At 45.1% G+C, this 18,207-nt stretch overlaps 1 protein-coding gene across 2 annotated transcripts in view; it reads right to left on the bottom strand.

Moving 5' to 3' along the window:
* The window catches only part of PCSK2 (proprotein convertase subtilisin/kexin type 2), a 239,510-nt gene that overhangs the window by 100,171 nt on the left and 121,132 nt on the right, over positions 1-18,207 (bottom strand). For both annotated transcript variants that reach the window (XM_010860045.1, XM_010860046.1), the window contains 2 exons: positions 6,964-7,077; positions 4,676-4,784 (listed from right to left, as the gene is read on the bottom strand). In XM_010860045.1, the coding sequence (XP_010858347.1) occupies positions 4,676-4,784; positions 6,964-7,077 (223 nt within the window). The remainder of the gene's footprint in view (positions 1-4,675; positions 4,785-6,963; positions 7,078-18,207) is intronic.

The following is an 18,207-nucleotide window of genomic DNA, read 5'->3' as shown; positions in this document are numbered from 1 at the left end:
AACACTTCTGACACATATGTCAGCTTAGTGGCCCCAAGATGGACGTCTCATCAGAGAAGTGATCTAAGAGAGATTTGTGGAAGTGCTGACATTTCTAAAGCATCAGCTGGCATTTCTTCTGAAGTGAAGCCTGCCCTGGGGAGGAAAAGCGATGATTATTTAACAGGGTTCAGACAGCAGTGGATTAGGAGAGCATTGCCAGGCACGGAAATAACAAGAGAAACATGGCTTGGCGAGAAAAGCCATTAGGCAAAGGGCAAGTGGCTTCCTGGAGGTGTCCCAGGTGGGAACTGGTTCTTGTTTTTGCAGAAAGCTTTCCAGGGGGCCTGAGACCATGAATCTTCTGGTGGGAGTCCTGTGCTTTCTCCCGCATGCGGCCTATCTTGTCCAGGGTCATTGCAACAGTAGGATTATGGTCCCTGATGCTGCTGGGATCCATCAACATGTAGATCTCAGAAAGCACTGAGGAACTTCAAAGGGCAAACTGCAAAGCTCTCATCCAGGTCTGTAGTATCTAATCACTGAAAAGCAGCAACAACATCAGAGCATCCAGCCCTCTCAGAAATTGGCTGGGTTCCTGCGCTACCTAGTATGGTTATGAGTGTAGTCTTTGGAGTCAAAGACCAGAGTTTTAATCCCAACCATGCTGCTGACTGGCTGAGTGACTTCAGGCAAGGTACTTGGCTTCTCTGTGCTTGCATTCTTCTCACCCTGGTAGGGGTGAAAACAGTGTGGTCTTATTCCAGAGGCATCAGTAACTCTGTTGGGTTGCAATATTTGCAAGCCAGAGGCATCATTAAGTCTTGATCATGATTAAGTGTCAATCATCCTTGCTGCATGCATAACAAGGCCGGGCCACATTGTAGCTTTGTCCTGCAAAAAAGAACTTGCATCCAAATATTGTATTTTTAAAAGGAAGTTTTCCTTTTTTTTTTTCTGGTTGCACAAGTAATTCCTGGACTGGGAGTCACTGATCTACTGATGTTTTCACATCAGAAGCAACTGCTGATGTTACTCTGCTTTCTACAGTTTGGGAGACGATAGCCAGGCCCTTCTCTTTCACCTCCTTTACCCTGCTCCCCAAAACTGCAGGAAGATGGGGGAGGAAGATAAAAAGGCTAATATTTTTAAAGTTTAAGACCCTTGTTCTCAACCCTGATTCAGAGATGTCAGTGTAGGCTGTGGGATGGAGCTGGGGATAAGCACAGGCTTCCAGATCCAGTTCTATCCGGGCTCAGGCACCAAAATGTTTGTGTGACTCTGGCCGCATAGATTCTCTGAGTCTCAGCTTCCTCATCTTTGAAACGGAAGTACTGTTCTCCTCGAAAAGCAGTTTTCGAGGTTGGAGCCAGTTCACTGAAAGTGTTTAGCTTGCAGTAAACACGTAACCAATTATATTCCTTGCATCCTCATCAGTACTTTCATTGACCACATTACTAGAGTTTTGTGGATGGTGCAGAAAGAAGAAATAATTCAAAAAGTCTACAGGCTTTATTTTCTTGAGCTCCAAAATCACTGCAGACAGTGACTGCAGCCATGAAATGAAAAGATGCTTTCTCCTTGGGAGAAAAGCTATGACAAACCTAGACAGCATATTAAAAAGCAGAGACATCACTTTGCTGACAAAGGTCCATCTAGTCAAAGCTATGGTTTTTGCAGTAGTCATGAATGGATGTGAGAGTTGGACTATAATGCCAAAGAATTGATACTTTTGAACTGTGGTGTTAGAGGAGACTCTTGAGAGTCCCTTGGACGGCAAGGAGATCAAATCAGTCAATCCTAAAGGAAATCAGTCCTGAATATTTATTGAAAGGACTGACGCTGAAGCTGCAGTTCCAATATTTTGGCCACCTGAGGCAAAGAGCTGACTCATTAGAAAGGACCTTGATGCTGGGAAAGACTGAGGGCAGGAAGAGAAACAGGTGACAGAGGATGAGTTGGTTGGATGGCATCACCGACTCCATGGACATGAATGTAAGCAAACTCTGGGAGATAGTGAAGGACAGGGAAGCCTGGTGTGCTGCAGTCCATGGGATCACAAAAGTCCAACATGACTGAGAGACTGAACAACAGCAGCAACTTGGTTTTAGAGTGTTGTGTTGAAATTAAATTGTCCTATATGTTTGTTGAAATTGGTAACATTTTGTGCACTCATTGTTAGGCAAAACATGTTACAAACAGATAAGTTTAAAAGAAAAGATACACACACATGCAGAGAATAAGTTTCTTTTTCCCTAACAGTTAATTTTTAAAATACGGCTTCCTGTTCTGATGATTCAAGTTACTTAGGAGAGGAATTTTCTAAGATGTGGTAGTCTCATCTCTGTGATGGGAAAAGCCCAGAGATAATTTGAAGACCGAAGGAAATCAGAATTAAAACAAGATAAATTTAGCCTAATTAAAATAAAGGATCTTTAATTAGGTTAAGTGGAAGACTGAATGTTAAGTTAGAACAGACACAGACTTTGGTCTGAGGAAAATTATTGACAGATGGATTAAGGATGACAGACATGATCCAGAAAAATAATAATGAACTAAGCATGAAAACGATAACATGGTAATTAAATAGTATTTCAATGTTTTGGTATATTTGATTATCTTTTGAGGTGGAAGACACTGAATACATCTTCTTAATCAGCTTATTTATTTTTCAATTCTTGTATTATTAATGGATTCATTCTTGTTTTCATTCACAGGTTTATGTTCAGCAATGAATGCCAGGTGCTACGCAGGTCTTGGAAAAACAGACCATTTAGACACAGAACCTGAGCTGAACAGCCACCTAAGGCTTGCAGTCTATAGGGGGCGCTGACTCATCACCAGACCATCATGATGCAATATGGTGCGCAAATGACAAATACTTGGTTATACTTTAGTTCATAAATCACTGGTATCCTGTCATTAGTTTGAAAGTCTTCTCTACAACAGTCCAAATCCTCAGGAATTGCTGGCAGTTCTGGAGCCCTCAGGGAATCAACAAGGGGCTGCATGTACATATCCTTAGTTACAATGTTAACAGTTCAGTTGAGACTTTGGAGGTTTTGTAAGAGCAAAACCACTTGCCTATGACCCCTTTTAAGGGTGCTGCTCTGATCCCCCAGATGCTTGGTGATGAAATGGTGATTCCAGTATAATCTAGGCAGGTTCCCCCCAAACCTACATGCATCTTTCTCCTAGGTGAGCTGGCCTCAACCGTGGTGCTTTCTGAGCCAAAGCATCAGGAAGGAAAAACAGGTAAGCTGCCCACAATGGCATGAGTGTGTGCGTACACATACACACATACACTCACTCTTGTGAGAGCTCCTTTTTTTCCCTGTGAAAGCCCTTGGCCACTGGAGAAAGCTTTTGCCTCCACTTCAAAACATCTCACACCTCAGAAAGCACTGGGCATTGTTTTCATGTCGATATTTAATTGAGCCCACACAAAGACACGCTGATTTTAAGCACGCTGTCTGTCCTTGTTTCCCATCAATCCTGCTTCAAAGGCTTGCTTTAGAGAACATCATATTCTTTGAGGATCTTGAGAAGAGAAAGGCTCCATTGCTTCATTTCTGTACAGACTTTATATGTAATTGGACCAGTACTGCCCAGCGGAGCTTTTATGGAGGATCCAGACGGCTGATGAGAGGTGAAAGTGCATCCCCAATGAGAAGCCTGCAGGGTAGAGGTACTCCAGAATCTCGGCAGAGCCAATGGCACATGTTAGAAAAACAGCAGTTCATCAAACCCTTTGGCTTTCATATCATGATATATAAAAAATAAAGCTCCGCTAAATCTTTGTCGGGCAGGCATGTGGGATAGAATTAACATTACAGGGGGGGCAAGAATAGTAAACTGTGATCAGTTTGCTTTACCAGGGCTCATTCTGAAAGCAGCAATAAAATCAAAATGCTTTTGGGGATCTAGAGCCACACTGCCTACTGGAACTTTCTGTGATGATAGAAATGAAGTGGAACTGAATTGCCACTAGCCCCATGTGGTTATTGAGACCTTGAAATTAAGTGAATGTGATTGAGGAATTGAATTTTTAATTGTATTTAAAACTGTATTTAAAACTCTAATTAAAACTTAAATGTAAATAGCCACATATGGCTAGTGGCTACTACATTGAACAGTGTGGATCTAGAGACATAGGTGGTAAATATAAACAGTTTAGAAGCTGTTTCAAGGTGAGATATAAGCAGTGTTTGTTGCTGCTGTTGTTGAGTCGCTAAATCCTGTCTGGCTCTTTTGTGACCTGCATGGACTGTAGCCTGCCAGGCTCCTCTATCTGTGGGATTTCCCAGGCAAGAATGCTGGAGTGGGTTGCCATTTCCTTCCCCAGGAGATCTTCCCAACCCAGGGATCGAACCCACGTCTCTTGCATTGGCAGGTGGATTCTTTACCACTGAGCCACCAGGGGAAGTCCAGTGGCCCCAGTGAGAAATTATAATTCAGTGGTTGTCAACTTTCATTTGTTCATTAAAAAAATGTAAACTTATTAATTCAGTACATATTGGTGAAGGGCTTGAGGATCACTGATGTGAGGAGGCTGAGGATGTCGGCACAGTATACATGACCATGCCCAGCCTCTGGCCCTCCTACCTCTGACTCCCAAACGATGGATCTTTTCCGTTCCAAAGACATGCAAAAGACACACTTGGTTCCAGATGAATGAAGCTTTTGGAATACTCACCATCGTCCATAATTCCAATGGTAACACCTTTCCCTGTGTATCCCAGCTCCCAGGCTTCTGCCACATTCAAGTCGAGACCGGGAGTACCATCAGCTTGCCCGGTATTGATCTGGTTCAGGAATGCCAAAGCAGAGGCTCTTATTAGTTTGGTGTAGATGGTAAAGTACCAGATGGTAAGTATTTGCTTGACACACTCTGCAGCCACCTGATATTTCAGGGCCAGATCAGAGATCACGTCTTCCATGAAACAGGACTTAGGGGTGTTCCCTCCATCTACCTCTTCTAGTCTGCTCCTTCTGTTTTTTGATACACAGAACACCGGTATTTTCTGTCTCATGGAAATATTCAAATGCAATTTCTGTCTCCCTACCTCATTACTGGATCATCATCTTTAAACTCCTGAGGACCAACATTGCAAGAAACCCTCCCCAGTTTAGAATTAAGTGCTCACAACTCTTGTAGCTCTGTATTTATTCCTCACTTTCAGAATTTAGTTCGTATTGTTTTGCTTTATTCTGATTGAATAATTTCCTCACTAAATAATAATATCCTTTGCAAGAGGGAGCATGCTCTATTTACCTTTTTAAGTTCAATATCCCCACACCAAGTCTCGCTTAAAATTATTTGTTGAACTGAATTAAAGAGAGCTGCCTCACCTTTAGTGCAAGTTCTAATATAAGAAATAAAAAAAGCCTTCCCCCTTAAAAAAATCAAAAAAGAAAGAAAAGGAAAAAAGAAAAATTCCATACAAATATGTTCACTACCCTCTTCTTATGCATTTTTGTCCTGCGGAGATTCTCTCAAAGATAAATCATTAAAAAAAAAAATAGGGAAGTTAGAGCTGGTGTTGACTGATGCCCACAGTGACAAGTAGCTGGTATGATGCTGCTGAAACATGTAAATATCATTCAGCTCAGTTCAGTTCAGTTCAGTCGCTCAGTCGTGTCTGACTCTTTGCGACCCTATGAATCGCAGCACACCAGGCCTCCCTGTCCATCACCAACTCCCGGAGTTCACTCAAACTCATGTCCATCGAGTCGGTGATGCCTTCCGGCCATCTCATCCTCTGTCGTCCTCTTCTTCTCCTGCCCCCAATCCCTCCCAGCATCAGAGTCTTTTCCAATGAGTCAACTCTTATTAGCGCTCTTTATAGAAATGACTACTCTTCTCCTAAGCACATGTGAAGATGACACCTCATGCCCTGGAAGTTAGAACCATGTGACTGGTTTTGGCCAATGGAATGTGAGTTTATATGCCATTCATCACATCCAGGCAGAAGCTTTAAGAGCCCGCGCGTGATTTGCTTTTCTCCCGCCATTGAGTTGCTCCTGTAACCAGGGATTGGGATGCAGCTAAGATGAAGCCTGGGTACCTAAGGGATTTCAAAGTGTTGGATGCATAACGTGAGTGAGAAACAAGCTTTGATGTTATTATTCCACTCTGATTTGTGGGTTGTTTGTTATTGTAAGATACCTAGGCAATCCTAACACACATAAACTCATTCAGTTACCCAGACTGGATTTATAGAATTCCCTGCCCTGAAGCCTAGAGCATAGTCCAGCTCTGAAACTCCAAGGGAAAAATTGTGATGCATTCCTACAATGGGCTGTTTATAAATTACAAACATTTACAAATTAGTCACCCCTTCCATTCCATATACTCTGTGGTTTGGGTTGGTTTGGAGGCACATGAGCCCGTCTCTTTTAAACATAACCCAACCCACCCAAATAGGTTGTGAAAATATATTCGTTTCACCAGACAGACTAGGATTCTGTGCCTTGAATCCTACATCAGTTAAGCTCTACTTAATTGACTGCCTTTATTGTAGGAAGCACCAATAGGTGGTACTCCTGCAACTTTAGTCTCTGAGTTCTCTTGCTTGTCCCTTGTGAAGTCACCCCACTCTTTTCTCTTACACCTGTGGCCCCATCCTTGCCTCCCAGTCCTCTACCTTTTGAGGCCCTGGTTACTCCTCCCAGAACTTTGACTTGACTTTCACATGTTTCTGCAAGTCTTCACTTATACACTGGTCTGGGAGAAACCAAGCAGCTCTTGGTAGTTGCTTTGAACCCAGAAGGTTATGGCTGTTTAGCAGTTCCAGAAAGAAAGCCGATTAGAGAATGAGATGTGTGGAAGGTGATGGAAAATCAATACTGATCAGAGGGGACAGAAAAGTTCCCCCAAGCTGGTGCTGGCTAGCATCCCACAGACTAATGAGGAAATAGAAATGCATCTTTTGTCTGAAGTCCCAGGATGGGAACCATTATGAAGGGGACCGAGATGCTTACCAGGTACCATTGCTTCGTGAAAAGAGGGTCATTCACGTTGATGTCGATCTCGTTGATGTCTCTGTACCCTCGCTTTTTCCGGTTGAATCCTTCCTGCTGCAAGGCCCTCTTTACCTGGAATGACAATGCCTGAGTGTTACCTGACTATTGGCCGAACACCCCTCTTCTAGAATTCATTTCCACAAATTCAAATTCCGTTTGTATATAATGTTTTTTTTTTTTCATTCCCTCAGTAGAAGCTGAGCTCATCTCATGAACACTCTTACTTTCTGATTATTTCCTAAGATAATTTACTATTGTTTGCTTTGAACAAAAAGGCCATGGGGATGGCCTTCAGTGAGTTTTGTGAGAATAAGAATTAGGTGCAGATAAGGTGGTATGGGGCATTAGGTGAAATAAAACAATGAAACACTTGCATTAAGGGAATGAATGTGATTTCAGAGAGGGAGGGGGTGGACCCATCACAGCCTAGTTTTCTGGAGGCACCATAATGAAGAGGAAAAGTTAAAATTTTACAGACATTTTACCTCCTGCTCCTTCTGCCTCTGTAACCCAGCTTGCTCCTTACAAAGTCTGGATCACATAGGTCTCAGAAAGTGGGGACTCAGAATACTAGGAACTGGAGCTTATCTCACTCACCCTTGTCCTGCTCTTTGCAATCGCCCTAGCCCCTGCAAACCTGCTTAATCATGCCTGTCTGTGTATAGAAAGCTCCGTAACCCCTTTGTTCGGGGCTCAGAGCTTGGAGTGTTAACTCTTCCGGAAGCCCGCCAGCGTAATAAACCTGACTATCCAACTCTCCGAGTGTGGTGCTTGGTTTCTCCAGTACTGGTTTCCGCAACAACAGTAGCCACTTTTATTGACAGTCCTGTACTATCACATTTGGGAATCAGCCAAAACGAAACATCAAAACAAGAAAAAAAGAAAAACCTGCCCGACAAGCCAGTAAGTCCACAACAAAGTTCTAGAAGGTGAGTGAGGGAACCTCAAAGATTAATTGGTGCTCTCTTTGCAATGATGACACTTCATCTGGGGACAGTCAGATTGAACCCCAAGCCCTTGGATGGAAATGAAACTTAGGAGCTGAATGAGGAGGCTCCTGGCAACAGCTGGGCTTTGTCCCAAAAGGGAAGCTTTCTTTCCACTTGGGCAAAAACGAACTCATCATGCAGTAGCTGTAGCTGAACATCTACCTGCTCCAGGACTATGCAAATGGGTAAAAGGGTATGTTCTGGATGCTGTTAATTTTTTACAATTATATTTTGTTGCCAAAGGTTCATTTCTCCTTCTGCCATGTTCCCCAGTATATTGGGGGGATGACCTCAAGCCCACTGGGTTCTGTGTTTGTGGGAGTGAAATTCTAGGCACCAACCTCTTGTAAAGGAACTGAAGCCTCTCTGCCTCAGAGGGTGTCTCTCTTCCAGGGTCTGCATCATGGGGAAATGGTGTGAGGGCAGAAAGGACCCTTGGAGGGTGTTTATCTCAGAAGCTCACTCACCAGACCCCACCCCCTAAAGGATCCTTGCCACTGTTGGCCACAGCCCAGCCTGGAGCCCCCCAGGACCAATCCTTCAGCCTCCCACAGACCGTGAGCTCCGCACCACTTTCCAACAGATTCACTTTCACTTACATGATCCAGAATCAATTTCTGTTGCCTACACCGTATGAACTCAGATACGGGATGAGGGAAAACAGAAGACTCCATGTTAGGAGTGAAGCTGGAAGGGGGTGAATAGAGAGACCATAGGCGTGACTGAAAACCCTCCCCTTCCTTGCTGCCCTGGGAGGTGAGGGAGGCTGCGGCTGAGCAGTTCCTCACTTTCCTGCTCCACACGTGGACACAGGAAGGCCCGGGCTTATTCGCCAGAAAAATTCTCAATTCTGCAAGAAACTGTCCATGTAGAGAAGTAGTGGGTGTGCCATTTGCTCTGTGACTTCTTTTTGGGGAGTGGGGAGTCCAACAAGAGACACTCCCTGTGATACAGTTAACCCCTACCCCTTGAAAGTAAGGTGAAAGTGTTTGTCACTCAGTTGTATCCAACTCATTGTGACCCCACAGACTGTAGCCTGCCAGGCTCCTCTGTCCATGGGATTCTCCAGGCTAGAATAGAGGAGCAGATTGCCATTTCCTACTCCAAGCAATCTCCCCCACCCAGGGATTGAACCTGCATCTCTTTACCACTGAAACTCTGGGAAGCCCTTATTTACTACCTCAAGCTTCAATTCTATTTAGATTCTTCACAGATTGGGCACTCCAAACCTGAATTTCTTTGTCCTGACAATTCTTCACAAATTTATTGTTTCTTTGTCTAAAAAAAGCTGCCTGCTTTGGCCACTTCTTAGGTCCTGTGGATTCTATGAGACCTCCATGTGCATGAATTAAATTTTGTTTCTTTTTCTTCCACTAATCTGTCTCAAGTCCATTTTAGTATTAGGCCAGCCATGGGAACCTGTGAGTAGCACAAGGGAGGTTTCTTCCTCCCCTACACTCTCAACCTGTAAAGAGCCACCAAATGCCCCCTCTCAAAGCTTCTGGTTACTGGAATTTCCAGTACAGGAACTGGAGCTTGCCTGCCCACCCTGAGTGCCCATCTACCCATTTTGGTTCCACACCCAAGTCTTCACCTGCTCTGCTCTCAGATGGGGACCTTGCCTGGCCTCCCCTGGTTGGCGGTGGCCCCATCGTATAGACTTATGTTGGAAAACTCTGCAGGTTGTTCCCAGAAGCATGAGAACAGGAAGACTATCTCAGATTCCATCTTTTCGAATAACAGTAGAGGAATGGCTGTCACAACGTCACTTCAAACTCAGACCAAGTGCATTCAGATGAAAAGGCTGTCTAACTTCATTTCCATACAATTAATTTTTAATTTCATAAATTAGTTTTTAATGGAGACCAGCGATGCTTTGGAATGCCATGCTTACTGGACAGCATCCTCCTTGTAACTCAGAAGCACCACAGTGTGACTTGAGAGGTCTATAGTTTTGCACCTTATGTTATCAAAAACCAAGAATCCTAAGATTGCAGAGTGCTTTCTGAATCATGTCCTCAGTGAAGATCACAGTTAGAGTTCCAAGAGGGATGAACACCTTTAAGACATATATTTTCACTTATTACACAAAGAACTAGATAACAGCGTTTCCCCTACAATGGTACCATATACTGCCATCAGTCACTTTTGTGTTTTGGTTCTTGTTCAATCCTAACTTGCATTTAAACCTAATTTTTACATAATAGTAATCACATCATTGATAAAATTGAGCACTCTTTCTTTGTTGAGTATCTGACCAGAAGAATTTTAATACATTGCTACATAGCTCTCATCTTTCAATTTTTAATGGCTTCCTAAACATTCCATAGGGGAATGTACCATAAGTTATACAACGAGTTCCCTCTTAGTGGTCATTTAATTGTTTTCTATTATAAGTGAAATTGCCATGAGCAGAGAGATGAGGTTATAAACTATTTTTAAAGACCTCTGGGGAAGGTTTCAGTGTTACAATTCTATGTGTGATAAAGCTCTTAATGTCAGAGAAGTATTTCCTAGCATCTATAATCTTCCCTCACATTATAACTAAAAGACCAGTTTTATTCTCTTTTCTTCCTCCTATGAACTGTAACCTTTCACAGATGATTCCTTTCATTACCACTTAGATGTAGGACCAATGACACGCATAAAACTTAACCATGGCTTCTCGCCTTTTCAAAAAAAAAAATATATATATAAAACATACAGTTAGCTTCGGTATTTAGTTTTAGAATGCTCCCCCAAGTTGGTTCATTGACTTAAACATTTATACAAATAAAAAAATATGAGAAAGCAGGTGTATGTGTTACTGGGTATTATTTTATTACAAATGAACAGATGGATATTCTACGATTCAGGTTCAGGTTTTAAACCTTAATTGGAAACATGTACAAACACAGATTTTGCTGGAACAACTCCACCTACTGCCTTCCCTTCCTTGTGTCTCCCCTCAATGAAGAGATTTTCAGTCCACAAACATTTTTGTGAATCTACAATATGCTAGTTACAGACGGTACTAGGGTGAGGCAGACATCCCTGCATGTTGGCATACTCTTTTACAAGTTGCATTAACAAGGTACTTTCACTACATTTAATCTTCCCTGGTGGCTCAGATGGCAAAGAATCTGCCTGTTATGCAGGAGACCAGGGTTTGATCCCTGGGTAGGAAAGACCTCTTGGAGAAGGGATGGCAAACCACTTTGGTATTCTTGCCTGGAGAATCCCATGGAGAAAGGAGTCTGGTGGGCTACAGTCCATGGGGTTGTAAAGAGTCTGACACAACTGAGCAACTAACACTTTCAGTTTCAAAGGAACTTGAGGAAACAAAGGTTCAGAGACCATTGGCCAAAAATTGAAAACATGGCAGTCACCCAAGTTGATCAGTTCTAAATGCTGTGAACTTTCCGCTAAAGCACACAGCCTCTCCCTGAGGCATGGAACATAGTCGACCTTCACCGAGTATAACTTCCTAAGGATCGGGGCGGGGATCACTTCCCAGCCGGGCTGATAATTAAATGGGCTTCCCTGGTGGCTCAGACGGTAAAGCGTCTGCCTGCACTGTGGGAGACCCAGGTTCGATCCCTGGGTCGGGAAGATCCCCTGGAGAAGGAAATGGCAATCCATTCCAGCACTCTTGCCTGGAAAATTCCATGGACGGAAGAGCCTGGTAGGCTACAGTCCCTGGGGTCGCAGAGAGTCAGACACGACTGACCTTCACTGCCTATAACTTCCTAAGGATCAGGGCGGGGATCACTTCCCTGCTGTGCTGATAATTAAATAGCTGATAATTAGCACTGACTGTGCTGGGCAAGGGAGAGGCCAGGAGAAAGGGGGCAATCTAGGAATCTGCCTCCAAAGAGTAGGAGAACATCTAGGCTTGCAGTGAGCCTGTGAAGAAAAACCATAAAACACGGAACTAACGTGGGGCTGAGGGCACTTGGTTTGTGATCTGTGATGCTATTGATTGTGTCACACTACGCTTTTCTGTGTCATGGGCATGCTCAGTTGCTCAGTTGTGTCCGACATGTTGTGACCCCATGGACCATAGCCCACCAGGCTCCTCTGTCCATGGGATTCTCCAGGCATGAATACTGGAGTGGGTTGCCATGCCCTCCTCCAGGGGAACTTCCCGACCCAGGAACTGAACTCAAGTCTCTGGTGTCTTCTGCACTGGCAGGCAGATTCTTTACCAATGAGCCTATTACAGGTTGACCTATGTCCCCTAGAAGACATGTTGAAGTTGTCATCCCTGGTAGCTCCGAAAGTGATCGAGTTTGGGGACGGGGCCATTGTAGATGTGATTAGTTCAGGTGAGGGCAGCCTGGGTCCTAATAGAGTACAGCTGGTGTCCTCATAAGAAGAGGATGGAGACACACACACACACACACACACACACTGTGGTGATGTTTATGGACTATGTCATCAGGATAAACTCATCGCTGGGTAGGACTTTAAATTCTCATCAGGCAGTTACTGCCAAACGACCCCCGGAAAGCTTATACTGAATTGCATGCTCACTGACAGTGCATGAGAGTGTGGGGAACCTGAGCATGTGTGGCCCTCAGACACCCTAACATGGCTATTCTGTTTTGGGGGCCTGGGGTGCCGCCTGGGAACCTGTTCTTGAAGAACTCCTAGAGGGCCACGCCGTGTGTCCTGGACTGAGGTCTCTGGGAGACTCCAAACTCCTGATTCTCTGGTGCATCAGTGATGCAGGAAGCAGAGGTTCCGAGCCTGGATGAACAGAGCAGTAGACTCAGCCCTGGCCTCCATGTCTCTTGAACTTTCCAGGTGATTCCTAAGAGCCCAGGGCTTGAGCAGCTGTGTGCTAGACTCCTCTACCCCCCCGCTTCTTGTCTCTTGACCCCGTTCTGACACATCACAGAGAAACGAAATCGAACTACGGATGACAGAGGGACAAAGTGCATCTACACTAAGCAACTTCAAGGGTGTGCTCTCTGGAGGAGACCAAACCCAAACCCATAAGAACATACATTGTATTTGCTTACAAAAAATTAAATCTCTCCTTATTCATCTCAGGTTGCTTGCTGGGAGGCGGGGGAGGGGAGGCTGAGGACTTTCTTTTTCTGATAGGTTCAGACAAAACAAAAATAGCTCTTCCAGAAACATTGTGCCCAATCATCAGCTGATACAGGCTAGGTAATTTACTGTACAAATTAAGAGAGTTTTAATTTTTATTTTTAAGAGCTGTGTTCTTTGGACAATTTGCTGCATTCTGGATATTCTTCCCACTCCCCACCCCTTCCCAGCCTCTGGCCCCTGGCCTGATTATCTGTCATGACTCTCCTGGGGTGGGGAAAGGACCCTCCTTTCTGGTGCATGAGATGCCAGAGCCATGCTGGGGGGCTGTCCTTTTAAGTTTTGAGCTGCTGGGGAGAATTGAAATGTATTGAGTTGGTCTTCATCTCATGGGAAGAACGATATAGCTTGACTTTTATTGAATATAAAACGTGGAAGAACAGGCTGTGTGGCATTGTGGACAAGAGCTGGTCTTTGGGACAGACAGGTGTGAATTAGAGACTCTGATATACCTACTGTTCACTATCATGAGATCTCAAGCAAGCTACAGAAAATATTTGAGGCTGTTTTTTTCACCTGTAAAATGGACGTGAGACCTAGTACCCACTCACACTGATTGAGCTGACTGTGTGCCAGGAGGTGTTTCAGACCTTTACGTACATCATCTCAGATAATTTTCACAACAATCTTGGGGCAGAAGAGGGATTAGGAGTGAAGGCACAAAAAGTCATGCAGGGAGCCAAAGGAGGAGCCATGAGTCAGATCTGTTACAGGTTGAATTATGACCCCCTAAAAAAAGTCACATGTCAGTGCTCTAACCCCCAGTGTGTCAGAATGTGATTGGGTTTTTTTTTGTTTTTGTTTTTTTTTGAGGCAATGTCTTAGATAATTCTGTTAAAATGAGGTCACTAAGGTGAGCCTTTATCCAGTATGGCTGGTGTCCTTTATAAGAAGAGGAAATCTGAACAAGGACCCATGGAGGAATGATACAAAGGTATGGATGAAGATGGCCACCTCCAACTCTTTGCAACTCTATGGACTGTAGCTGCCTGGCTCCTCTGTCCATGGAATTCTCCACGCAAGAATACTGGAGTGGTTTGCCATTCCTTTCTCCCGGGCATCTTCCTGACCCAGGGGTCGAACCTAGGTCTCCCGCAATGAAAGCAGATTCTTTACCATGTGAGCCACCAGAGAAGCCCCTCAAAGCAGCTCAGCGTGTCTTTAATTCACTCTTCCTGCTCTTAGCTAGTGGAAGACAAATCAAGTTCAACATGGCGAGAGTAACCAGTTGAAGTCATTCTCATGGGTGTCTTAACTGCAGAAGACCCCCTGCAGGAAAAGCACATAACCACCTCTCTCCCGGTAAATTTCCAAGGCAGCATGTTAGCTCTGTGTTTGAACCAAGGAGCTGAAGACAGTTCATCAAACAAGAAACCCAGAAAGGCCATCACTGCTGGATGAGGTGGGAGATTAGGGAAGAGGGAGGCCACATAAACTCAGATATTCCAATTCATCGCTTTCCACCCATCATTGGCCTTAGCTGTCAAGATCTGGAGGCAGAGGACTGTGGAGGGAAGACTTGACCCACGGGTGTCCTTCACCCGAGGTGGGGGCAGGGAGCCGGCAGAGAACATTCAGAGAGTCTGGCGGCTTAATTTCCTCCTTGAGTAGGCAGGTATGACTTCTCTGCAAGTCCAATTATAGGCAAATCACAGGGCTTAACTTTTCAAAGAACAGGGAGTTAAGCCATAACGATGGTTGAATGCACGGTATTGATTTCCCTCATTTAGGGAGGTTTGCCCATCTTTCAAGAATGAAGGCGATCAATTGAGAAGAGAGGATACGGTTGTGTGCCTCCGGCCACAGTTCCAGTCACTGCCTCTCAGTGACAAGATATTAACAAATTGCTATCTATCATCTAAAGCTGTGTATACAAGATATACTTTGAGCTAAGTCAGTGTAATTAGGGAGGGATCAAAAGATGCTTCTAGCAGAGCCAAGGACAGAGACCAGAGATGGGAATGCCTGTAGGAGATAAACTACAGCTGGAAGGTGTGTGTAACGTCTTGATCTCAATCTTCCTCTTGACGTTCTCTTTCCACAGAGAATGTCACAAGTTGGGTTTCAGGGATTTTATTACAAAAAATAACATTAAAAGATGGTAGGAGCTGTGCCAGGTGTTGGGGCAGGGCTGGTTAGACTGGGGTACACTTGAGAAGATGACTTTCTGAGGATGCCAGGAACCCCTAAATGCTGTCTGGGATCACAATGATGTGACCCTTTCAATGAGGTTCTCCTGAGAAATGTGGAAAAGAAGCAAAGCAAGGCTCAGTGGCTTTAGCATATTAATAGTTTTTGGCTACACACATATTGACTTGATGCAGAGTCTGCTGGCCAGGTGGTCGGCTCTGATTCCCACTGCAGGAGGGCAGAAGGACCTCAGGCTAACACAGAAGGCTCCCAGGAGGTCATAAGCGGGGAGGAGGAGGAGTGAGGCGAAGGCTCTGCCCTGTCCACGCCAGCTGCGGCCCCTCCAAGTGTCCTCACACATGACTCGCTCACTCAGTGCTCCGTCTTCCTGGAAAGGTACAGAGGTAAGAAGTGAAGAGAAGCCAGCAGGGCCCACAGAGAAGGTGCTCGTGGCACCCAGCTGGGAGGGAGTGGCTGCAGCTGAACCTAGAACACACAGCTTCCAGAAACTTCCTCCCCTGCACAGCCTCCATAGTGATGATGGTACCTGGTCCACTTCTGCTAATGGGCCAAACAGAGGATGCTGGGTAGGATGTCCCTAGGATCCCTAGTCCCCGTTCTACACTTGACTGGGGGTTCAAGAGTGTGCTTCTGGAAGGAACAGGTGAATCTGACATCAGGTACAATGCAAGTCTCATGAATTATGTCTACTGCCGGTCGCCTCTTTAGGCAGAACTGCAGTGTCAGGGGCACCTGGCTTGGTCCTATGGGTTTGTTGCCTTCGCTTTGCTTCCATGATCACAGGGTACTGATGATATCCCAGCCCAGATGCTGCCCCACAAATGTGTGTGGGGAAAAAGAGGATGGGTGGGGAGGGTGGGTGGTTCGGTTCAAGTCATGGCTCTACCTGAGTGCGAAAGACCGTGCACTGTGGTGCAGTGAACCAGCCCTAGGACTCAGAACCGGAAAGAACAGGTTCAGTCCTGGCGGAAGGGGTTAGCTTCTTATTTAGGTGTTCTGAGTAGCTCCCTCAGGTCTCTGAGTCATGATTTCCTCATCTAGGTCAGGGGTGTTTTGTAAATAAAGTTTGTCAAATGCTGCTGTGCTCATTTGTTTATCTCCTGCCTCTGGCTTCCTTCACTGCAATGGCAGATTTGAGTGGTTGTAACTGAGGCCATGGGCTTCTCTGGTGGCTCAGATGGTAAAGAATCCACCTGCAATGCAGGAGTCCTAGCTTTGATCCCTGGGTCGGGAAGATTCCCTGGAGAAGGCAATGGCGATCCACTCCAATCTCCTTGCTTGGAGAATTCCATCGACAGACCATGGGGTGGCAAAGAGTTGGATATGACTGAGAGAGACTGAGCAAGTGCAAACAACTGAGGCCATGGGGCTCACAAGTCTGAAGTAGGTGCTCTCTGGCCCTTTACAGAAAGTTTGTGGACCCCCCAGTGTATAGCACCGAGATGGTAGAATTCTTGACCAGACAGGCTGATGGTGAGGATCATATGGAATGACCGTTCCTTGGTGGACACCATGTGGCACACGTTACATGTTCCTGTCTATCAGAGGATGGATAATGTGTCTATGGGATCCACCTCCTCTATGAGTGTGGAAGCAGGGGCAGAATTCTGAGCAGCGGTGCAAATGATGGGATGTGAGGGGCACAAAGAGAGCTTCTGGGGATGATTCAGATCACCTCCCCTGAACACGGGCACACTGACTGGGTTCCAGCCATGAAGAGTTAAGCCTTCAGCATCCAGATTATGTCTCTGCTTGAAAAGATTTGGAGAACAAGTCCTCTGGGGACGGCAACACATCCAGGTGTTACCACTTAGCAACACGTGTGCAGGAGCTCATTAGTGAGATGCCTTTTCTTGACGATGCTGATTGAGATTGGTGCAAGGAAGGAATGGGAGTTTATGGAAAAGGTCATTTTCAAATTCTCGGGCAGTTTCTTGCAAGTCGGGGAGAAGTGCTTACTGAAAGCAATAACAAAGGATGCAGGGCTTAGAACCGGGAGGCCCTGGAAGAGGGAGGATTAAGACAAAGGAGGTGAGAGGGCAGTGAAAACCCTCTAGACTTGTTTGCTTCCTGAGACATTCTTTACGCCTGGTATGTCTTCAGCGTGGAAGGATATGCTGACTGTTGATTGGCTATAATATAGGTTGCATTGTTTCTTTATACGTTTTCAGTTGGCGAACAAGCCAAAAAGTAGTCCGCTACAGAACATAAGTGGAGTCTTGAAAATTTACAATCTCCTTTTCTTAAACTCACACACACTGAAGTTTGGTTTTTGGGGGTTAGGACCATAGACCAATGAATTAAGGAACAGGGTTCAGTCCTGGCAAGGGGGGACTGAATATTCCATTTCTCCGTGGGTTCTTCCTAAAGGGCATGTATTTTTCATCTTCCTCAAAGGCTAACCTCTTTGTCAATAGCAATGCCCTGTCGGTTCTTTCCTCTTATCCATATTTCATTAATTGCCAGTGGAACAATCCCAGATTGAAAGAGTGGAAAAGGAGATGTGTGTAGAAATGACAACTGGCATATGTCTAAAATACACGGGGGCTGGTGACTGTGCATCCCCCGCACCAGGAGGCTGGAGAGTAATTCATATGTCAAGCCAAGCAGCCCACGAATGACGAAACACCAACAAAGAATAAAGGTCAGAGTGATCGATTCTTCTACTTAATGCACAGAGTGCCCAGTGCGCGGCATTAACGAGCCCCAGCCCAGCAATGCAGAACAAATGAAGAAAGTCACGCAGCGACTTTGCAGTTGTGCTCCTGGAAGGTACAGAAACCATCATGTGCTTAGATCTGCACTCTGAGAAATGCCAGGAGGGAACAGCCTCTCATTCTGAAGTCTCCTTTCCTATGCTTGCTCTAACACATCTCCAAACTCAGTAGCTTAAAGCAACATGAATTTATTTTCTTACAGTCCTGAAGGCTAGAAGTCTACAATTGAGCTGTGAGCAGGGCTGTAT

Source organism: Bison bison, unplaced genomic scaffold, assembly GCF_000754665.1.
Source record: "Bison bison bison isolate TAMUID 2011002044 unplaced genomic scaffold, Bison_UMD1.0 scf7180017864461, whole genome shotgun sequence".
Taxonomy (NCBI): domain Eukaryota; kingdom Metazoa; phylum Chordata; class Mammalia; order Artiodactyla; family Bovidae; genus Bison; species Bison bison.
Note: the sequence above shows the minus strand (reverse complement) of the source record. Positions and strands in the feature narration are given on the sequence as shown.